At 31.7% G+C, this 19,577-nt stretch overlaps 1 protein-coding gene across 2 annotated transcripts in view; it reads left to right on the forward strand.

Annotated features, from left to right (window-relative positions):
* Nucleotides 1-19,577, forward strand: part of LRRC7 (leucine rich repeat containing 7) — a 939,042-nt gene that overhangs the window by 667,491 nt on the left and 251,974 nt on the right. For both annotated transcript variants that reach the window (XM_027572982.2, XM_027572991.2), the window contains 2 exons: nucleotides 6,683-6,772; nucleotides 9,512-9,568. In XM_027572982.2, coding sequence (XP_027428783.1) covers nucleotides 6,683-6,772; nucleotides 9,512-9,568 — 147 coding nt within the window. The remainder of the gene's footprint in view (nucleotides 1-6,682; nucleotides 6,773-9,511; nucleotides 9,569-19,577) is intronic.

Below are 19,577 nucleotides of genomic sequence, written 5' to 3' on the forward strand. Positions count from 1 at the left end.
TCATTATCAATGGATATTGAATTTTGTCAAAGCTCTTTTTTTTTTAAACATATATTGACATGATGACATGCTTTTTTTTTTTCTTTTTTGGTGTAATGATATGGGGATTCAATGATACACTGAATGATATGGTGATTCAATGATACATTGAATGTTTTTTGAATGTTGATCCAAATTTGCATTTCAGGAATAAACCTTACTTGATCAGGAAGTATTAAATACTTTTTTAAATAAATTAATGGCTATTATTTTTTAATAAATTAATTGGTTTGCTAATATTTTGTATAAGATTTTCTTATCTATATTCATGAAGCATATTAACCTGAAATTTCTTTTCTTATAATTTCTTTGCCTGGTTTTGGTAACAGGGTAAAACTAGCCTCATAAAAATAGTTGGGAAACATTCTCTTCTATTTTCTATAAGAGTTTGTATAGAATTGGGATTATTTCCTCCTTAAGTATTGGTAGAATTTGCCAGTGCAGTCCTCTGAGCCTGGACTTCTCTTGACAGGAAAGTTTTTAATTACAAATTTAATTTCCATAACTATAGGGTTATTCGAATTACCTGTTTTTCCTTGAGTGATCTTTGATAGTTGGTGATTTTCAAGAATTTGTACATTCATATAAGTTTTCAAATTTATTGGCATCCAATTTTTTTATAATGTTCTTTTATCAACCCTTTAATATCTGTGGGTTCTCTAGTGGTGCTCTCTCTTTCATTCCTAGCATTCATAATTTGTGTCTTCTTCTTCTTCTTTTTTTTTTTGCTTTATCAGTCTGACTAGAGATCTAGTCAATTTTGTTGCTCTTTTCAAAAAGCCATATTTGAGTTTCATTGGTTTTTCTTTTGCTTTTCTGTTCATTTTCTTTGACTTAATTCTATGAAGTAGTAAGTCATGAAGACCCTGGAATAAAATAATTATAGTTCTGAGTATTGTCATCTTAGTTTTAGTTTTAAATATGAACTTTATAGTATATTCTGGATGCCTTACCCAAGTCAGTGGTGAAAATTATCATAATAAAACTGAAAACAACTGCTTAATGAGAAAAGCATGAACCAACATTTACTGTGAGTCTATCATGTCTCAGACTTTCATGTCTCAGACTTTTAGATATGTTATCTCATTTTCATCTTTACAGCAACCTCATAAAGTAGGTAAACATTATCTACATACCCTTTTACAGATAGAAACACATGAAGATAGCATTTAAGTTCCTGGGATCCTTTCACTGTAGTTCACCAATTCTGAAGAAACATTTGATTTTGGTTTAAATTAAAAAATACATTTTGAAAATTTTGACACATTTTAATGCATAACAATAAGGACATAGCTAATAAACTATGGCATATCTACTGGATGGATACAAAGATTATATATAGGGTAACCCTATGTCTCTGTTTGCTCAAGTCATCCCAGTTTACTCCTCTTGATGTGACATGATTAATAATAGTTCATTTTTAACTCTCAAAAATGTCCTAGTTTGAATGATAGATTATGTAGTTGCTCTGATTATACAGCAAAATTGAAAGATAATTACAAAGTAAAGGGAGAAATCATGATACAATTTTGCAGTGGTATTAAAACATTTAATTGGAAACTCGATTTAAAATACATGAAATGATAATGATGGTTGTGTTAAGAAAATAGAATTATGAGCAGTATTTTTCTTTTCTCCTTATATTCTAAATATTCTATAATATTATTATATTTATTTTATAATTTTACAATGTGTAAATAAAAATATGTAGATGTAACATATCTTTTCAGTTAGAGTAGAGATTTGACATTGGCTTCTTGATCACAGTTTATGGGTTTCATAATGTAATGTGCATTTCATAATGTAATTTGGTTTAACTGTTATATTAGGGGTCAAATGTCTATACTATGTTTTCGTTTAACTTCTAAAGTAAATGCAATTAGAAAAAAATGATGAAACCAGGATGTCGGTAGCCAATCTTAATTTGCCTATTGTAACAATAAAGGTAGGATTAATAAAAGTATTTAAATTAGTATTTTAGTTAATATTGAAAGATCAGAATAAAAGTAATACCAAGGACAAGTAATACAATTGCTCTCATTTACTGAGTTCTTACTATGGGGGAGGTAATCATTTAATCACTAAAGCAACTCTGGAAGTGGATAATAGTATCATCATTTTACAAACAAGGAAATTGAGTCTTGCAAAGATTTATAAAGGTCACAGAGATCACAATTGAAAGAACTGTGATTCAAACCCAGGTCTTATAACATCAATGCCCACGTGCTCCACCACTAAACTATATGGGTGTCTGTTTTATTATACTTTTTTTGTGTAGTTTGAATATGCCATTTTAATTTAAGTGATTAGTGAATGTGTTTCTTTAGTGGAGAGAGAATTATTTACCAATATACATAAAACATTTCTTCTTTGAATTCTTTATTAGATCAGTCCGATGTAGAAAACCTCAGTTACTTTTTTTTTTAAGATTTTGTTTATTTATTTGACAGAGAGAGCGAGAGAGCACAAGCCGGGGGAACAGTAGAGGGAGAAAGAGAAGCAGACTCCCCACCAAGCAGGGAGCCCGACATGGGGTTCAATCCCAGGACTCTGAGATCACAACCCGAGTCCAAGGCAGACGCCCAACACTCTGAGCCACCCAGGAGGCCCATCAGTTACTTTTTTTTTAAATTACTTTTTATAAATATTTTTTTTACATTTTTTAAAATTTTATTATGTTATGTTAATCACCATACATTACATCATTAGTTTTTTGATGTAGTGTTCCATGATTCATTGTTTGCGTATAACACCCAGTACTCCATTCAGTACATTACTTTTGGATAGTAAAGTCATTCATTATTGAGAGCTCCCTAACTTAGGGTAAATGCTGGATTTCACTGAAGAGCTTGCAGGAGGATAAAGACAACCCATGATTGTTATCTTCATCAAGTTTATCTAGCTTACTAAGGAATATCTTCTTCCTCACCACTCCTTGTACATTCCTCTGGAAATGGTAATATTGATAAGTGAGGCCACTGTCTCTATTAGAAGCTACAAAACTGTACCATAAAGTTAAAAATAAATAAAATTATTTTCTTTAGCATACCTACTGACTTTACATATTTTTTTACTGTTTTCAAACTACAATACTAGCTCATTGAGGACATTTTTAAAATTCATTGTCTTCAAACAATTTATAATTAATCCATGGAATAGAAAATAGATATTGTACAAAGCAATTGGTATAAGCAGTTTGGTATAAAGTAATTGGTAAAACTTTGCTAAATCTATGAGTAGAATTCTATAGAGAAAGTGAGGAAGAAGACATTAATTTTAATTTTGAATATAAGCACTCAGTAACTGTTCAATAAATTCTTGTTGAAGTGAATTGAAATAAAAATATACATGGTATTAAATAAGACATACTGTATAAACAAGCACTTTAACTCTACATTTTTTTTTTTAAAAAGAAAGTTTTGATATAAAATGTCAACACATCTTTATTACCAGGCTGAAAAAACTATCTTACTTTGTATTCTGGTTTTTCATATAACTTATTTTTAACACTTCAATTTTACAGTTGGAACCTGCACAGTGTGGTCAATTCTTAAATCCTTAAAGAAGTGTTCTATATAAGAAACCAGATTTCCTTACCACATAAAAAAAAGCCTTTGCCAGAGAAACAGCAATAAAGAAATATATTTTTGATCAAAGAAGTAGTACAATGTAATACAATTTAGTGCACATACATATGCAGAATAGTAGACTAAGGGAAGCTGGACTAGTTCAAACTGTCCTTAAAACTAGGAAATCAGCATTTTAAAGCTTTTTTATGTTTTATAGCCACCATATTAAAGTAAATTATTAGATCAAAGGTTTTAACAGTCTTGTCATTTTATATGTATTAATCTTTTTTAAAAAGTCATTGGGGAGGGTGTGTGCTATGGTGAGTGCTGTGAATTGTGTAAGATTGTTGAAACACAGACCTGTACCTCTGAAACAAATAATACATTATATGTTAAAAAAAAAAGAAGAAGAAGAAGATAGCAGGAAGGGAAGAATAAAGGAGGGGAAATCGGAGGGGGAGACGAACCATGAGAGACTATGGACTCTGAGAAACAAACTGAGGGTTCTAGAGGGGAGGGGGTAGGGGGATGGGTTAGCCTGGTGATGGGTATTAAAGAGGGCACGTACTGCATGGAGCACTGGGTGTTATACTCAAACAATGAATCATGGAACACTACATCAAAAACTAATGATGTAATGTATGGTGATTAACATAATATAATAATTAAAAAAATAAATAAAAAATCATAAATGATACCTTCTCTCCAATGAGTGTGGAACCATAAGGACATTAGAGTAAGATAGTAATTAAATGTATATTGAAATCTATTGGACATCTGTACCATTATGATAAAAACTATCATACTATCAGGACATGAGCTAATGTATTACAACAAAAGATAACTTAGAGAAAAACAACGATCTCCCATAGATTATTTTAATCCTATAGAATAAAATTCAAACCTTGGAGTCAAACATCCAGTACCCTCTAAACCCTGTCCCCTACTTATATTCTCAAATCTTAACTCCCAATACTCTTGTACAAAAAGTATTTTCTCTAGAACTCGTCTTCTCTCACTCCCCTAAGGTGAATTCTCACCTTTACATTATTACTCTGCCTTCTTTCTCTTTTTCTATTTTCATGAATCCTACCTCTTTAAGGGAAATTTGTGGAAACAACCTCTATGAAGCCATAAAAACAATCCGACTTCAAAATACAAACTGGAACAAGATATTTGCAACAAAAATAATCAATAGAAGAGTACCCTAACAGTGTGTAAAGAATTCATACAAAGTAATGTAAAAATACTAATTGTGTTTAGTTTGGATTCCCCAGAAGTGGATGTTTAGAAAAGAATTTAAGCAGTAGATTTAGGATATGGTCTCAAGAAATACTTGTCAAGGGTATGTTATCAGATTATTTACTGGTATGGACAACTGGACCTTAATCTCTCTGGGGAACTCTGGGAAACAGTATAAAATATGTATCACAGTGGTGTCAAACGTAATGGGTGCAGGAGCTGAGGTATTTATAGTCTTGCTAGTCATTAGTTGAGGGCTGTTCCTGAGGGACATTAATTTCTTATGATGAGGGACATAATTTAAGTAATCTTTATCCACCAAGACATATGCTAAAAAAAATATTTGCAGAAAAAATGTTTATAATAAAATAGAAACAACTGTAATGTTCATTAAAAGGAGAATAATAAATAAATTGTGGTATATTCATACAGTGGAATACTATGGTAATCAGTCATTGACATCAAAATGGGTGAATTTCACAATTCAATACTAACTTTTAAAAGTTGCAGGAAAATATTCATTCATCATTCAGGAATTTGAGAGGCAAATAGGATGAGGTAGTCGGGGAGGGGCACTCAGAGGTTCTTTCAAGGTACCGCTTCTATTTATTAAATTATGTTGTGAGATAAACATGTATTCTTTTAGATATATAACCTTTCATAACTAAAGATGGGACATAGGAAGATAAACGCAGAGTATCCCGGGAGGAGGAGGAGGGGAAACAGGAAATGGGTGTACTAGAAGACAAGACTGAGAGAACAATCGATGACAACTGTTGCTAGTCAGGGCTGGATACAAAATGAAATGCAGTTAATGGAATTGGGACTTAAGAGGTCATTGGAGGCTTTGGCGAGTACTTTCAGTAATAGAGTTGGGGTAGATGCCAGAAAACAATGGCTTGACGAGTAATAAAAAGCAGTGAGTATAGTTTTTAAATAATTTTGTCAGTAAATGCAAGGAGGGAGATGGGCTGTAATTTGAGGTGAAGACAAATTTGAACATTATTTAGAAGTATTTTATAAAAGAACATAGTCTTGTCTAGACCACTGATAAAGGCATTTAAAAATGTTTAAATAGAAATTTAATTATAGGAAAAATTTAAATATTCTAAGAAAAAGTCTCCAGGAAAACCCTTGAGTTAAATCTTTTTTGGCAAAAAATATTTAAATATTTCAAATAACTATTTCATCCAACTGGTAAATTTTCCCAAAGGATAGTTCTTCAACTCTTTTAATGCCTCTTAAAGCATTTAGGATTCTGTATATTCATAGTTTCAATGTTATTGGTCATTTTTGTTGAAAGTTAATTGAACAAATTTGAATTACAATGTACATACATTATCAGTTGGGGGGACAGAATACTTCTCCCTTCCTGTTGGACAGTTTTAGTCATCATTGCAATAAAGTATAGACACATGTTAATGATTTTGTGAAAGAGTAAGCAGATATCTTGCCTGACTATAAATGTGAGTATTCTGTTGAGAAAGAATATTAAATTTAAAATTACAAAACATGGCATACAACCTGAAATTTCTATAAAAAATATCTCACTGGTGTACATAAGGTTAGGGCAACAGTAAGAGATGATGTCGCTGTGACATAAATCTCCGCATAGGAGAGCAGTGTGTAGGTGGGTGAATGCCATTTATTTTAGTAACAGGCAAAATTTTCAAGCTGTAACAACATGCTCAATAAATTCTTCCATTGCTATGATTCCAAAGGAGAGTTGAAAAATGTATTACACTTCTATTTTCTCTCCTTAGAGATATATATTTTTGTTCTGTTTCTATGGCAACATCGATGCAGTGACTAACCCTTTAACTCCTTTCTAGACTCCCTGATGGCTTCACGCAGCTTCTAAATCTGACCCAGCTCTACCTGAATGACGCCTTTCTTGAATTTCTTCCAGCTAATTTTGGAAGGTAAGAATACAAACTTTAAATGATGAAATTTTATTTCACTTTAGGTAAGTATTTACCAGCTCCAGTAGATGAGCCTTCAAATGTGACAATTATGATTGAAGATAGGACTCATTATTATTCATTAGGTGAGACAATGTTAATTAATGAAACATTTTCCAAAATGAAGTAAAATTAGGTTTTTACATGTCACTAATAATCAAATAAATTCCAGGTGAATTAAACAGTTAAATATACAAAAAATAATATCAAATGTAATCTGGAAAAAATGCACATGAATATTTATGGCTCTTGGGTTGGGAAATACCTCTACAGTTTAGAAACAAAGGAAAATATAATAAATGGATAGATATATTTGACTACATCAATACATTTAAAATAAAATAATATCAGAAGGTATTTTAAAATTAAGGTAAAACAATAAGCTGGGAAAACATTTCCACTATATATGGAAAAGCAAATTATATCCTTAACATATAAAAATTCTTATAAACGAGTAAGACGAAGATCTCATTAGAAAAGAAATAGGTAAATGACACATACAAGTAATTAATAATTAATTGTACAAATTGCTGGTGAACACATGAAGTGTTTATCCTCACAAACAATAAAAATAATACAAATTAAAATGATAATAAAGAGCTTTGTGTTCTATCATATTATAAAAACTGTTTATACAGTATAAGGAAAAAAATCTCTCACACAGCTGATGGAAGTACAGAATTTTATCACCTTCATGCAGAACAGTGTGTTTTAAAAGATTTGAAAATATTTACAACTACAGCTTTTGTACTTTATTTCTAGAGTAAGGTAAAAGACTGGTTCCTTGGAAGTGAAATTATGGATAATTTTTATTTTCATCTTCATATTTTCCAATATTTTCCAGGTGTTTGACAATGAACTATTTTTTTATGTATAAAAGATATATCTTAAAAGTAAAGACATTTTATAAATATCATCAACTGTATATTTCTAAGTGATCACCTTTGAAATTGTTCATATAGTAAATTGGGTATAACTCAACACACACCTGTTGGTGTTAAGAAGAGCTCAGTAGAATAATTAAGTACTTTAACCTGTAACAGCCTCATTTTGTATACAGAGAGCATATCAGCATTTCCCAAGTTCCATTACTTTTGCAGATCATGATATCATACTACCTATGAACACCATATAGTTGGAGAGTTTTTAAAATTCACAGATCTTCAAAAGAGCATTTGCTTAGTTTCTAAATGAGTTGGCACTTCACCATTTGTTCATATAAACTATCATTGCCGTCTGGTACTAACTGCAACAATACAAAAACTTTTGATTATTCAAATTAGAGAATATTTATCACCCTAGACCATACTCTTTTCTCTTAAATTTTTCTCAGTTCTCTTTTAGTGGTCCTAATGTCAAGGAAGAGATTTGGGCAAACAGAAAACATAATACCAAAACCACTTGGAATTAGAATTTAATTTTGTGTAAATTGTCTGCTAAGATATGCTCTACTTTATTATTATAGTCTAAAAAGATTTTTAACCTTCAGCTGGATAATGTAACAAAAGAATTATTGAATTTCCTTCCAAAACATGAGATTTGGTGTCCCTAAAAGCCAGAATAAGTCACAAAATAACTTCATACTAGTACAGATGTTGAGAAGATATGAGACATACAGATGTTTAGGAAAGCTCTTTTACTAGCAATATACCCATGCTCTTGAATAACTGAATCACTTTATTTCATATAGAGATTAAGAGTTTTAAAATTAAAATTAGAAACTTGGTAGCAGTCACAACACAAAGAAAAGGGGAAGAGACCTAGATGAATATCTAAAAGGCAAGTAAATATGGGAGAAATAGTTCAAATACTGAAATATTCCCCAAACACCAAGAATTCAGAGAATCCAATTAATATTAGTCCTTTTTTTAAAAAAGATTTTATTTATTTATTTGAAAGAGAGAGAGAGCAAGAAAGCGCACAAGCAGGGGGAGAGGGAGAAGCAGGCTCCCTGCTAAGCAGGGAGCCTGATGTGGGGCTTGATTTCAGGGCCCTGGGATCATAACCTGAGCCTAAGGCAGATGCATAACAGACTGAGCCACCCAGGCGCCCCTAATATTTGTTCTAAAGTAGCCTCAACTGAGCACGCTTTAAAAGCTCAGTTTTAGACATTTTAACAATAGTGTGTCTCACACTGTAGAGCTTCACAGGTAGCTAAGTGTGAGATGTAGAAACTTAGTTTGGGAAACTACAGTTAGAAGAGGTTGATTAATGCACCCAATGCCACAACGATAGAGTGGCTATGACAGAGTCTGGATTGCATCCAGATTCGTCTGACCACAAAGCTCAAGCTTTTAAGCACTATGCTATACTATTTGCTTTACAAGTTCATTTAGAGTCTCTTGAGGGACAGTATTGCCATATTCAAGTGAACACAGCATCTGGTATTAAGTAGATATTAAATAATCTGTTACCTACAATTAAACAAGTGAATATATTTTTATAAAACATGAAATTTAGATTACTTGGACCCAATGATATCTTTGAATGATGTTTATTTTTAATAAACCGATATTTGTCATTGTCCAATGTTGATGCAACCCTAATTCTAATCAATTTGTATAATTCTTTAAAATCTGTAACCATGATATGTAATTTCAGACATAGTTGTTTGGATAGTGCAGTGATAATTGACTTTCTCATAGGAATATCGATTTATAGAGAAATATTAAAAAGCAATTTTTTTATTCACTTCTACAGACTTGTCAAATTGCGGATCTTGGAGTTAAGAGAAAATCATTTGAAAACTCTACCAAAGTAAGTGACTGTGTATTTTGTAAATTTTGAATTTTATTTTTAGTAGTAGAAAAAAAGGACTATTTTTATTTTGGCTATGCTTAGCCATTTTGATTGAGTTAATCTTTCTATAATTTTTTCCTAGAGCCTGAAAAGTGCAGTGTACTGTGAGATTCATATTAAGTAAAAATGCAATGTGCTTTATAAAACTGTGTAATTACAAGTTAAAGTGGGAAGAGTCCATTTAAGTTTCTTCTCATAGGTGAACACGCACACCAGGAAGTTACCACATTGAAACTTATGAAACTGACATTTTTATAGCTCTAAATAATCAACAGTTTCAAAAGGTTCAATCTAATCATTTGGTAATTCTTCAAGTTAATTTATGGATTGTTATAGTTTTCAGTTTTTAAATCAAGAATATGCAAAAATATTTTATGAAACTGATTAAAATTTTTCTAAAGATCCAAAATGGTTTGTCAGAAATTTTATATATTCTTTCAAACTGTCCTTTTTTACTAGTCTATTTAAAATTTGGTTTATATAAAAGCACAGGATATTTTTATGGGAAAAGTAATCCTTCAAATTGTATGCAATCTTTAGTTTAATAAAATACTTTGTTTCCTCCTGCCTTGCCTTATTCATGTCCAATAATAGAATTTTGTCTTGTACAGAAAAAAATATTTTTGAAAGTCAAAAATTATTTAAAATGGGAAATTTTTACCCAAATAAATCAATATGACTTGTATATGTTACAATTAAATTATTGAAAGTACTATAATGCTATTATACCCTCCTACAGTATTGCAGAAAAATAATGAATATGGTGATTAATTTTCCAACATATAAGCAGGACTTTGAGACCTTTCAACTGCAGGACCAAAACTTAATTTTATTTTTTACTTTTTAAATACTTTCCATAAGCTAACTAGGCTGAATTTCATTGATTTTGTTAACCAATATATCGATATAATACCTTCAAATACATTTCATATATGATATTATGTATGAAAATTCTGTCAACACAATATAAAAGTTTCAATAATGATATGATTTCATTTTCTAAAATATACATAGAGATTAAACATCTATTCATTTCCTTATAAGTGGAAGACAAGGAGAGAACATGAAAAGGAGGAAATATCTCCAAAGCTGGACATCCTGCAATTTTGAGTAGCTTTTCTCTAAGCCAAAGCATTATACATAGGTCTAATGGAAGGCACCTCTCCCAGGTTGGGGGCATAAACAAAGATGGGGATATGGTTGAGAGTGTTACTTGTTCGGCAGTAATCTTCTGCAAATGCAGCTAGTTGCCAACATTGCCATCCCTAATGCTATAAATGTCTACATTTAAAGTAGAATGGAAATATGGCTAAGTAGAAACCAAACTACAGCAAAAGAGCAGTTGTCCCCTTCATCTAAATGTATATGTTTAGGTCAAGAAGAAAATATTAAGTATGTGGAGGAAAATCCTTTCCCCTCTGCTTTCAAATAATAGTTTTGATGTAAATATAAAATAAATTTGACACAGATTATCAGTTTTTTAAATATATATATTTCTAAATAGAAATTTTAAATACAAATTAAAATCTGACCATATATTGATAATATGGACTTAATATGAGGTAGCTGTGTTAACAGTTCAGAGTAATGATGCTCATAGTTGGTGCCGGGGTATTCTGCAGGCCTTTAAACTATGGCCCACTATCAAACAGAATAAAATTATTAGAATAATATGGATTTAACTACGTCTGGCATTAAAAAAACAAACATTGTAAAGATGTGTAGAAATGACACTGGGTCTCCTTGGCAGACCGTTATGCATGTATAAGTTGTATAGCTATTTTAGTTTTGCATTTTAAAAAATCATTTTCAAAGTTATATCTAATCTAGTATGTTATTTTTTAACTTATAGACAAAAATCTAAAGAACCAAGGACATACATAAAATACAGAAAACTGTATTTAACTTTGGTGTCTATAAAATGAGAATTGTGTAAACTTTTGTCTTGAATAAAAATAAAATTTTTCACTATGTATTAAATATAGTACCTTCTAATCATCAATTTAGACCTGTAACTAAGAGATATGGGAGACTTTCTACTATTTTTTATTTTTTACTTCCAATGAAAGTAAAGGAAAAATGTCATTTTAGGGAAAACAATTTTAGTTTTATAATGATTACTCCAATAAGAGATAGCTCATGCTTTCCTCAGAGATACAAACAAGATGCTAAGTCTTTATCGGTTCCTCAGTGATTTTCTCTTTTCATTTTGTCTTAAAAGTCAATCTGTGCAATATGTGAAAATATGTAAGAATTACAATATAACCTACATTAAAATGTGTATCCTTTCAGTAAAGTAATATTTTGATATATGAGACATTTTGGTATATGCAGATTCTGGGACAAATTATTTTTGTTAGTACATACAAGTTGCTATTATAAACTTTCTTAAACTGTTCCTTTATGATCATTCTTCTAGGTATATGAATGAGTGAGAAAATTAAATTCCTCAGATACACATTTGCTTAAAAATCCCTGAAACAGTAGGTCTTGATTATGTGTAATAATTGAGGATATTGAACATCCTAAAAAAATGGATAAACAAAAAGAAAACTTTTAGATTTCACGGTACAATTTTCCTCATAGCAGAATTATCTCCTAAATTACATTTTTTGAAGGGAAGTAAAAAAATGAGTTTGTTCCCATTTTGGAGTTTTTATACTAGCTATTTCTCTATCTAGAACTCTCTTACCACGAATCTTTGCATGGCTAGACCTTACTTATGATTCACATCTTTCTTCAGATGTTGCCTCTTCAGAGTACATCACATAAGTTTGTCCCTTCTTTGCCTTTATGCCATTCCACTATTCCTTTTGATTTTCTTCATATTACTTATGGTTCTTTGAATTATTTTGACTCTTTGTTTACTTGGAGATGAGCTCCTCAGGAAAAGTTCTATTAAGAAGACTTTTTTCCTCTGTTTTGCTACTGCTGAATTTCCAGTACCTAAAAGTGTATCTGGCAAATAGTTAACACTCAATAAATAAACAAGAATGCGAATATGTTGATTCATAATTAGAAATATCTGTTATATGACCTGGGCATATTAAATCACTTGATTACTTTTCACCATTGAAAATTATATGAAATATCAAATATTATAATCAGATGAGTCTCTCAATAGCAGATAGCTGAGCTTAGATTTTTAAACCTACACATAACATACACACACACACACACACACACACACATCCTCCCTCTGGTGGCTTTAAGTTACACATAATAGCTAAGGCATGACAAGGGAGGAAAATAATTTCAAACTAAGGAAATTAATATTTATAACAACTAAAGAAACCCAAAAAGTAGTGTAACTTATTTCTTTGCTTTTGTCATTAAAATGTGATACATTTAGTCAAGAAACATAGTATTTGCCAAGATAAAAATGAAAGGATAGAACAATTTTTTAAATGAAATTTAGGAGGTGCCTGGGTAGCTCAGTCAGTTAGGCGTCCAACTCCCAGTTTTTGCTCAGGTCATGAACTCAGGGTCATGAGATTGAGCCCTTCATCGGGTTCCATGCTCAGCATGGAATCTGCTTAAGATTCTCTCTCTCTCTCCCTCTGCCCTTCCCCACCTTGCACTCTCCCTCTAAATAAATAAATAAATAAATAAATCTTAAAAAAATAAGATAAAATGAAATTTAGGAATTGTTTCCATGGAAGTAATCTAACAGCATATAAATAGTGATAATGGTGAGTTTTATTTTTAAATAAAAAATCCTCTTATTTGTGAGAATGCCTAAGGACACACACACACAACATACATATAACTATTCACAAATGGCACTGAAACATTATACCTTATCTGGACATTCTCTAAGACAAAAGATCCCTTGAATTATAAATATAAATTAAAACCAGAGCTACATTAAAGCATTATTAATGAGAGACATTAGATTAGGAAAGTCAAGAAAAGACTGAGGGGTTATTTCAGACTGAAGAAGACTAAAGAGACATTATAACTAAAAGCAGTAATTCTGAATTGTTTCTTTTGCTATAAAAAATTATTGGTACAACTGGTCCACTTGCATGGAGCCTTAGGATTATAATGGTAGCCATGTAGCAATGTAAATTTCCTAATTTGAATGGTTGTATTTTGATTTGGTTGGAGAATGTTCTTGTCTGTAGGAAACATACACTGGAATACTTGGAAATGATGGGGCACCAGGATTGCAATTTATTCTCAAGTGGTTCAGAAAAGTTATTGGTACAGTACTTTGAAACTTTTTGTAATTTTATGATTGTTTTAACATAAAACTTTATTTTAAAAAGCTGTTTTAAAATAGAAAAACTTTGCAAATAAAAAGAAACACTATCGCCATGGAGAAAATGATCAGTTTCATTTTTTAAATACATGTGTGTATTGAGGACAAGGGGAGAGTTTCATTTATGTACTAAAATGACTCTATAAAATGAACATTTTAGGGATAAAGGTTCTCCATATATGATGATATATATGTATTGTAGATTTATTATTTTCCAACCTAAATGGTAATAAATATGCTATATTTGTAATTATCACTCAAATTTTTATTCATTTGCAAATACATGTTTTCAGTTTTCATGTAAGTTCATTTTTCTTTTTAAATAAGATACTTTATAGGCAGATTACAAAAATATAATGTACTTGTCGTGATTTCTCTTTTAAAACCTCTCTTCCTTTGTTATCTTTTTTTACTACCCGTTATCACTGTCAGAATAATGAAGAAAAAGTCATAAAATAATATGCTTTCTGAACTGGACAGGTCTGACTAAGTCATTTTCTATTCTCATTTCAGTATCCTATTAATGAATTACCTCATTTGGCATTACTGTACAAGTTGCTTCAATGAAATACATCAATAGGTTCCTTAAGTGCTATTGTAACAAAAAATTCCATTGTCAGGCACAGCTTACAGGAAAGCTTTTTGCTGTTTCTATTAACTCTATTTTTGTGACTATAACACATAATTGGATACAATGTATTTTTATCATCGTATTACCTTATGCTTTTCGGAATGTGTATCAATTTATAAGGCATGGTGTTTTGTTAAACACATGGTACCATCCCATTCTGGGTGATCTTTCTCAAAAGTGACAATATAACAAGCTAACTAACCAAGGGTAACCATATTAGTGACCTTTGCTTTTAGAGAGTTGCGTTTAGAATGAGGTATTTTCTTTACTTCTTCTCACCTTGTCTTATATTTTAAAATAAAATTAAATAAGTGATGATTATGACATTCTATACTTAAAAACATTCTATAAGTTGTAACTCATTATAACAATGTGATTATGAGAATCCCTTCTAAAATATCAAACACACTTTCCAAGATTCACCAAAGAAAAGATTGTGAGCTCTCTGTCTTCTGAACTAATTTGTACTTCTATTTAGCCTTATACTCTTGATGTAAAATTAAGACTTGGAATATTATGGTTAGCTAACATTATGTCAAGTCCAGTCAAGAGCGAGAGAGAAGGCACAAAAGGCAAATAAAACCATGGAACCAAAATTTTTTTTCAGAGTATTTCAATTAATAGCCAGTCTGATCCCTAATGAATGAATTTACCAAAAGATGAAAATTGCCTGATTTTAATAGTGAGGTTGAAAGTGGTATGGCTTCAGTTTCATAAGAGCTTAAGGCTTCATCTCTCACAGAACAATTAGCCTGTATGTGGCTCTATTTCACCTGAGAAGAGCCATAATGTACTGCAATGGGTATATACTTTATAGTCAGACAAACCTGGGTTTCTGTTTAAGTCCTCACTGCTTGTTTATGCATTATCTAACTTCTCTGAACTTCAGTATCATCATTTTTAAAGAATACTCAGTGGTCATTAGCTCCATTAAACTGGAAAATATGTTTTGGGTAACAGTTGATGAAATGAGTCTTGTGATCATTTAAAACTAGAGAAGTATTTAAACAAAAGTAGTTATATTATGGTACTTAGAAAACTTGAGTGTGTTTTAAAAAAATGCATGAATTATATATTTTTATTTTATCTCATAAAAATCTCTTTATTAGAAAGGGAATGGTGGGTTTTTATTATTTACTTTATAACAAAGTCTTAAAAATATTGTGGGATGCTAATATGCCTTTCTTATTTCTCAAGCAGTACTATAATGAAAACTCATATAAATGATTGTCTCTCTTTAATAAAGTATATAAAAACTTTAAATATCTAGTTATCAATTCTTAAAGACTTTTTTCTTTTTAAGATTGCTAAAATTTTAAAATTGGGTAAACTGAACTCAAATTGTAAAAGACATGATAAAAACATAAACAAAAACTCTCAACAAGTGCCATGAAGAACATATCCACTATTTATGACTTCCTGTACTTTTATAAATCCATTCACTGCATATTTGCCAATTCAAACCATTTAATGTGGATGATTGCTCCTTGCCTTATGGATAAATGTAGTATCTTTCCCGAAGATATGTTCTGAACATCATTGGCCAAGTATTGATCTTGGTTTCAGAGTCTTGTGCCAGAAAAAATACACAAAGACACAAAAGACCTAGTTAACAGATCTACCCTTATGGTCTCAAATATTACCTCTGTGGTGGTGACTTGTAAATATTTACATGAATTCCAATTCTGTATTCTAATAGCCAGATCTCAAATGGAATTTTCCCCAGTATCAAAACCAAAATCATCTTTATCTCTCTCTTCCACCTTTCACTTGATAGCAAAGCCAAACCAAACCAACCAAAACAAAACAGAAATCCCAGGTTTTTAATTGTATGTTGCCTAATGACAGTACCACCCACCTAATTACAGAAATTAGAAATTTCAATCCTCTTTTTCCTGTCTTACTGCCCCCAGATCCACTGGCCATGAACTTATGTCACATGCAAGAACTCTTTCCTTTGTTCTGTCACTGCCTAACTTGAGGTCCTTAATATTATTTACCTTAGCCTCCAGTAACTACTTCCTCTTATCTCTCCCACTGGAATTCATCTCCTATTCTCAGAGCTTCCTCACTAAAACACACCATGATACATGTCAGTTTAAAAGCTCACAATGACTGTTCACCGATCACAGAAGACCCTTTGTAGTTTGGAGTCAGTATTTCTAGTGCCATTACCTCTCAACATTACCATCCCACAGGATCTCTCTGCTGCATCCAATATACAATGCACCTTTGTATTTCCAAGCATTTCTTGGAATCTTCCCCTTTTCTGTCTGAAAAACTCCAAATCATCCCTTAATTTTACCATTACTTTCACTGTGAAATTAGCCATAGATTCTGCAGTCAGAGTAGTCGCTGAGAAAATCTGTTAGAGGATGCCTGGGTGGCTCAGTTGGTTAAGCGACTGCCTTTGGCTCAGGTCATGATCTGGAGTCCTGGGATCGAGTCCCACATCAGACTCCCGGCTCAGCGGGGAGCCTGCTTCTCCCTCTGACCTTCTCCCCTCTCATGCTGTTTCTCTCTCTCTCTCTCTCTCAAATAAATAAATAAAATCTTTAAAAAAAAAAGAAAAAGAAAATCTGTTAGAGATTTTCCAAGGCAAAGTTTTCACAGGAATTTTGATCTGAATATAGTTTGACTCAAAAACCTTATAATAAGCTTCAACTCCATTGTCCAGCTATCAAGTAAGCAAAGCTAAACAATATGCTTTTCTTTCCCAGTTACAAATTTTGTAATGGCACACAGTCTCAGCAGTAATGGACACTCAGAATGTACTGGTGAATTGATCTTCACTAGCACCCTTTTATAGTATTCTAGTAAGTGCAGAAAAATCTGAACTTCAGGAGACAGGTTTTACTCCAGCATTTAAAAAGATTTCCCTGCCACCCATGTTTTGATTTTTACTTCTAACAATAATCCTTGATGAGTAAATAACAAACCATAGTTGGCTCAATAAGACCAATAAAACAGATGAAATATATCTCTTTATAGATTTTTTTGCTTTCTTTATGTTTCCACTCTCCTCTCTACTCAACTCAGGGTTAATTCAGGTCTTTCACTATGAAAAATACATCCTTAAAAAGCTTGATTTTCTGCTGAACATATGCAAGAGAAATATTTCTAAGTTGCTATGTCTTCCATAGTTTGTTCTAAAAAATGGGATAAAAAAAATTATGCTACATGAATTAAAAGGTAAAAATAATACATTTAGGGGGCACCTGGGTGGCTCAGTCGGTTGAGGTCTGACTCTTGGTTTATGATCAGATCATGATCTCATGGGTCCTGAGATCAAGCACTGCATGGGGCTTTGAGCTTAAGGAGGAGTCTGCTTGAAAGTTCTCTTCCTCTGCCCCTCCCCCCACTCACACACATGTGCTCTTTCTCTTTAAAATAAATTTTTTAAAAAGAATACATTTTCCATTAAGAAATATTCAGTGGTAATTTAGATAAATGAATTTATGTTTTAATTACATTAAAATGCTCTGAAGGGTATTGATTCTTCTGATTATAGTGAAACATTTCTAAATTAAACACATTTCTAAAAATAAAAACTTTCTTTTGATTAAATGTTTCATGAAATTTCCAGAAGCAAAAGAAAAAGCATTTCTTATACTAAATAAAATCATAGGAGCATCTCTTTAATTATTACATCCAACTAAGTGGATATGCATTTTAAAATATATACTTTCTTTTTATAAAAGAAAGATCTCATACCTAAAGGCTCTATTTAAAAAAGAATATAAAATTTGAAACCTTTGGCTTTCCATTGCATGTACAATAACATGCAAACCACTAAATATAGCATTCAAGACCCTTTGCAGTCTGACCCCTACCTTCCCTCCAAACAGTCCCCACTTAATTCTCTAAATACGACTTGTAGGTTTGTGCTTCTGCACATTTACTGATATGTTCTCACTTTATATAATGAACAAGTCAGTTTAAAAATAACTTTAATTAAAAACACATGTATCTAACATGTGTCAGACACTATTGTAGGTGCTAGAGGATATGACAATGAGTAATAGAGACAATGAACAATAGATTCTCTATTCTTCAATACTTTCAAGTCTGATGGAGGAAGACAGACAATAAACACAAGTAAGAAATAAGATACGTAACTGGTTTAGAGAAAATGGGATGTTATTATAGAAAGTGTTTGCACTTGGGGGGTTCTTATATTTAATTGGCGGATTGTTGCCTTTGGGTTTTTGTTTTGTTTTGTTTTGTTTGTTTAGTGGTTAGGCTGGTCAGGAAAGACCTTTGTAAAAAAGGTGGCATTTTGAACTTAGATTTGAATAATGAAAATGATTTGAAGTTCTAGAGGAAAAGCAAAAACAACAAAAACCAGCAGATGTAAAGCTCTTGTGATGGGAGTAAGCCCAATGTATCTGAGTATAAAAATGCTAGTGTAGCTGAAACATAGTGAGCATGGAGTAAAGGAGTATGAGATGAGATAAGAGTCAGGTGGGGCAAAATTATAAAGTGCCTTGTGAGCCATGTTTGAAAATTAGGATTATATTCTGATTGAAACGGGAAGCCATTTGAGGATTTGAGCAAGAGAGAAGTGTGATTTGATTGAAGCTTTACAAAGATCAGTATGGCAGTTCTACAGAGAAGGGGTTTTATGTGGACAAAATGAAAGAAGGACACCAATTAGGAAATGATTGCAATAGTAAAGATAAAACATGATGTTGGCTTTGTATAAGATTGTATCTATGAAAATGGTGAATGGTCAGATTTGAGATCCATTTGGAAGAAGAGACTTATGGATGGAAAGAATTTGTGGTGAGAGCAAAAGATAGGAATCAAGGAAATTTCCCAAAGATTAGGTTTGACTAACAGGATGGATAGTGGCAAAATTTTCTCATATAGAGAAAATGTGAAGAGGAGCAGATGAAGGGAATCAGAAATTCGATATTGTCAGTGGAAAGTTTGAGATGCCTGTTAGACAATCAAGTGTAGGCAGTTGGGTACATAAATCATATGCTCAGGAAGATAGAGATACAATTTTAAGAGTCTTCACTGCATGAGGATATTTAAAATTCAGACACTGGTTGAAGTAATCAAGGGAG

This window comes from Zalophus californianus, chromosome 4 (assembly GCF_009762305.2).
Source record: "Zalophus californianus isolate mZalCal1 chromosome 4, mZalCal1.pri.v2, whole genome shotgun sequence".
NCBI lineage: Eukaryota > Metazoa > Chordata > Mammalia > Carnivora > Otariidae > Zalophus > Zalophus californianus.